The sequence below is a fragment of the Solenopsis invicta genome, chromosome 8 (assembly GCF_016802725.1).
Source record: "Solenopsis invicta isolate M01_SB chromosome 8, UNIL_Sinv_3.0, whole genome shotgun sequence".
NCBI classification, from domain to species: domain Eukaryota; kingdom Metazoa; phylum Arthropoda; class Insecta; order Hymenoptera; family Formicidae; genus Solenopsis; species Solenopsis invicta.
Genome location: NC_052671.1, coordinates 25,024,655 through 25,029,511, shown reverse-complemented (window position 1 = coordinate 25,029,511; position 4,857 = coordinate 25,024,655). Strand labels below are relative to the sequence as shown.

At 38.8% G+C, this 4,857-nt stretch overlaps 1 protein-coding gene across 1 annotated transcript; it reads left to right on the top strand.

Annotated features, from left to right (window-relative positions):
• Nucleotides 1-765: 765 nt before the first annotated feature.
• Nucleotides 766-1,722, top strand: LOC120358587. The gene has a single exon (XM_039453191.1). It carries the CDS (start codon nt 766-768, stop codon nt 1,720-1,722), a length of 957 nt encoding a protein of 318 aa, XP_039309125.1.
• Nucleotides 1,723-4,857: the final 3,135 nt, after the last annotated feature.

Here is a 4,857-nt window from a genome sequence, read left to right as displayed (position 1 = left end):
TTTTGGGATTTTCCTCAAATCGTATGCTTGAACCTCGACAACGAATCAGACTTACCTATAAATATAATCAAAGTAAACATTATTCGCATAGAATGTAACCTGACCGCTGGCGCTTATAGCAACGACAAGTGCGTGCATACGATATATGAATTTTCACCGAATGTTCCTCCCGGGTATAAAATCTCGGAAACGCCTGCACAGATCATTTACCTTCCGATCGTCGTACGGAGCATTACTGACTTGACTATTCGCATTGTGGATCAAAACGGTCGATTAATTGATTTCCTCGGAGAGGAGATTACTGTTAGATTGCACGTACGAAGACGATAATGTGAGATGCTCGTGCTGAATGAGCAAGAGCGAGACACAATTTGTAACAAGAAGATCACAACAATCAAAAAGACAGCAATCAAGAATATCCAATTGCTTGGTAAAAAGAAACTTACTCCATCAAACGTTGCATATTTGAGATCACTGGGATTCACTGTACAAAATTTCTGAGATGTCTGATATTCTAAACATTGGAGATGACCCGATCTTTGACGATAGCATTGTCAAGATTGAAACTCACTCGTATAATCCATACGCTAACACTACGTTTGGACATAGTGATGAAATAAGGATACCTATACAACAACAGGATTTATACACATTGCCGTGCGAAAGTTTTCTCTATGTCGAAGGAAGATTAGTGAAGAAAAAAACAATGATGATGATCACGATGATGCATCAGAAATAAAACTTGAAAATAATTGTGTAGCGTTCATGTTTGATGAAATTCGATATGAAATCAACGGTGTGGAAATTGATCGCAACAGAAACGTTGGAATCACTAGTACTCTAAAGAACTATGTATCTCTTACGTTTGACAAAGGAATGATAATGCAGAATGCCGGATGGGACATGTCGTCCACTCTGTGGGAAAATTATTTCAATTTTTGCGTGCCGCTAAATTTACTGCTGGGCTTTTGCGAGGATTACAAACGCATGGTTGTTAACGCGCGCCATGAATTAATTTTGATACGAGCGCGCAATGATAACAATTCTATTGTGGGAACGAATAGAACGACGGAACCCGAAATTGAATTGTTCAAAGTACAGTGGCGAATGCCACATGTTACGTTAAATGAAGTCAATAAATTGTCCATACTACGAGCTTTGGAAAGCGGGCGATATCTAAGTATGAGTTTTCGTTCCTGGGATCTGTATGAGTACCCCTTGTTGCAGAGCACAACCAAACATTCGTGGGCTGTTAAAACTGCAACACAATTAGAAAAGCCTCGATTCGTTATCTTTGCACTACAGACCGGTCGCAAGAATATCATGTCTCAAGATGCTACTATTTTTGACGATTGTAATTTGATCAATGTGAAACTTTATCTCAACTCTGAATTTTATCCGTACGATGACTTGAATCTAGACTTTCGTAAATCTAGATACTCCATTCTGTTTGACATGTACCAACGTTGTTGTAAATCTTATTATGGACGTGATTGCTACGATACGCTGCTTAACGTGGACACATTTCTGCAAACAGGACCTTTTACAGTGATTGATTGCTCGCGGCAAAACGAGTTCATCAAAAGTGTTACTGTGGACGTGCACATTGAATTTGATTGCAAAGAATATGTGCCAGCGAGCACTACCGCCTATTGCCTTATCTTACATGATCGTGTAATTGAATACTGTCCATTGTCTAACGTTGTGTGCAAAATCATGTAAAATGCAGCGTTAGCAAATATCTTTAATAAAATACCGAGATATTTTGTGATATGGTACAGTCTCAAAAAATTACTTGTCATGGTTGTGCCAACATTTGTGGATCTGCGAGGATTCACCATTGGAAAAAAATTTATTGTAAAGGAAGTAGCGGTATTGAAACAAGGAAACGTTCTCACGCATTACATTTTTACGAATTCCATGCCATGGAATGCATTGACAAAATCCGAAAGATCTTGCGTTTCTTGGTTGACTGCTTATCACCATGGATTACAATGGGAAGATGGAATAGTTCAGTATCCGAAAGCGAAGCACCTGATTTCAACAGCTGTATATGATAAAAATGATGATGATAAAAATGATGATGAAGCTATCGTATACGTTAAAGGCCATGAAAAACGAGAATGGTTGAAGAATATACTTGATGTTAATGTAAGAAATAATGTTATCATCGAGACCGTAGATGCTGATTACGAAGACATTGAATCTTTAAATAATTTGGATACAGCGAACACTATACGATGTGCAAAACATATTAAGAATTGTGCTATGCAGAATGTATTTAAATTATACAATTATTGGTTACAATGTCAAAAAGATGCTTTAAAATAAAAAATGTATAAACGTATTTATGGTTTATTTTTTTATCTTTCCCTGTAATACATAAATAATTCGTACGTACTACATTCGAACGTCTGTAGTACAATGTAGTAGTATGATCGTCAACCATACTATTATCAAACGTCTAACGTACTACACTCGAACGTCTGTAGTACAATGTAGTAGTATGATAGACGTACGATGTACAATAGACGTATGGTAGACGTATGGTCGATGTACGATAGACGTACGGTAGACGTACGACAGACGTATGGTAGACGTAGACGTAGACGTCTAATAGATGTTTGATATCGGTTCAATAGACGTATGATGCACGTTCAATAGTGCGATCGTGTTATAAAAAGTGTTTAATATGCAACGGTCACTTGGTTGTAAGACACTGTCATACCTCTTGATAAAACGTATCTCTTGTGTTATCGAAAATTTAAGCTGCATGGTAAGATAAAAAATTGCTCCGTCAACCATACTATTATGAAACGTCTAACGTACTACACTCGAACGTCAGTAGTACAATGTAGTAGTATGATCGTCAACCATACTATTATCAAACGTCTAACGTACTACACTCGAACGTCTGTAGTACAATGTAGTAGTATGATAGACGTACGATGTACAATAGACGTATGGTAGACGTATGGTCGATGTACGATAGACATACGGTAGACGTACGACAGACGTATGGTAGACGTAGACGTAAACGTCTAATAGATGTTTGATATCGGTTCAATAGACGTATGATGCACGTTCAATAGTGGCACGTTCAATAGTATGATCGTGATAATATTTTAATAAAACCATTTTTATATAATCCTTTTAAAATAAATAAAATAAAAAATAAATATATTACATTCAAACAAATTATTATTATTTTCCCTATTCTCTTCCATTCCTAAGAACACCTTAGAAATAAGAACGCGTGCGATTGAGAACATTGGCGTGGATGGCCTCACAAGTGCCATAAGAGTCATGCAGAACATAGTGTTTGGGAGTTACCGAAATTGTGAGCCTAACGTGATCGTGGGCCCGACGTCTAATAGGTACGTCTCCCGAAAAGAGGGGGAACGTAAGAGCTCACGCTACCGGCGAGAAAGAGTCGTAGAGAGATAGTCGTGAAAAGATAGTCGTAGACAACGCACGAGAGTCCTGCTCTAATTTTAAGTGAAATTGTATTAACATGACGCGAGCGACAAGCTGTTAGAAAATGAGAGTGTTGGAATAAACTTATAAAATTTGTCATCATGGTGCATCATTCATTAAGACGGAGGAATTTGGAGCTCCCACGTCCGGATTCGTAATTTTAAAATAATTCGCCTTGTAAGAAGGTTCGACCCAATAGCGGCGCGTGGAACTTTCGACGGCACGGCGTGATCGCTGGGCGAGAGAGAGAGAAACGCCCGGACGAGAACAAACATAATTAATGGTCCTTCGAGCAGGATCGGGACGACCAGGGTGACTTTAAGGACTTCCGTCGAATTTTGGAGGGCTGTAGCCATGCTGCGGCGTAATCATCATTAAGGCATTGGTCATGAGATATCGGTAGTAAGTCAATTAAGCAGGACACGACATAGTGACATGAAATCCCGGTAAGCGAGATACATTTACATTAAGAGGTTAGATTTTCATGCATTTGGTTATCGACTCGAAATTCATTTTGTGACAAAATTTCATGCATTTGGTTATCGACTCGAAATTCATTTTGTAGCAAAAATTCATGCATTTGGTGGTCGAGTCGAAATTCATACATTGAGCATCGAGTCGAAATTCATACATTTAATTAGCTCGACATTCATGCATTGGCAGCGACTCGAAATTCATACATTGGTTAGTTGTCTCAAATTTTATACATTGGCGACAAGTCGAAATTCATAATTTGCGATAAGTCGAAGTTCATACATTTGGGGGACGAGTCGAATTTCTTAATTTGCGGCAAGTCCATATTCATACATTTTGCAACGAGTCAAATTTCAGACATTTGTAAGAGAGTCGAAATTCATACATTTTGCGAACGACTTGACATTTCTACATTTGACGATAATTCGAACATCATACATTTCACGAATGATAATTATACACATTTCAATAACGACAAATAACGTAGCTCACGCGAAGGCCTCGTGCATGAACGTTTGAAATAGGTGTAAACATGGCAGAGAATTTGTCCTTGTTATCGAGACGGCGAGCGACCGTAAAAGGTCAAGTCACGCGTATTTACAATTTCGCAGTTTCTATGCCTTTGGATCTTATCGATGTTATAGAGTGCCAAGCGAGGTTACAAAAACTGGCCGATTTGTGGAAGGAATTTGACGATGTTCAGGGCCGTATTGAGGATATCGGTCTGGCCGAGGATGATGAACCGAGCGAGGAACAGGCACGAGAAAGAGAGGCATTTGAGACAACATACTATCGTGCAGTGGCTGAATTAAAGAGGCGAATTGATCCAAGGCAGGAACGACACATTATAACGGGATGCACGCGAGAGCAAATCAGGAAATCGTAAGCGAGACACGAGTTGGGAAA

Bases quoted from the DNA above. Each gene is read 5' to 3' on its own strand.
- LOC120358587 (XM_039453191.1), top strand. From the start codon at position 766: ATGTTTGATGAAATTCGATATGAAATCAACGGTGTGGAAATTGATCGC.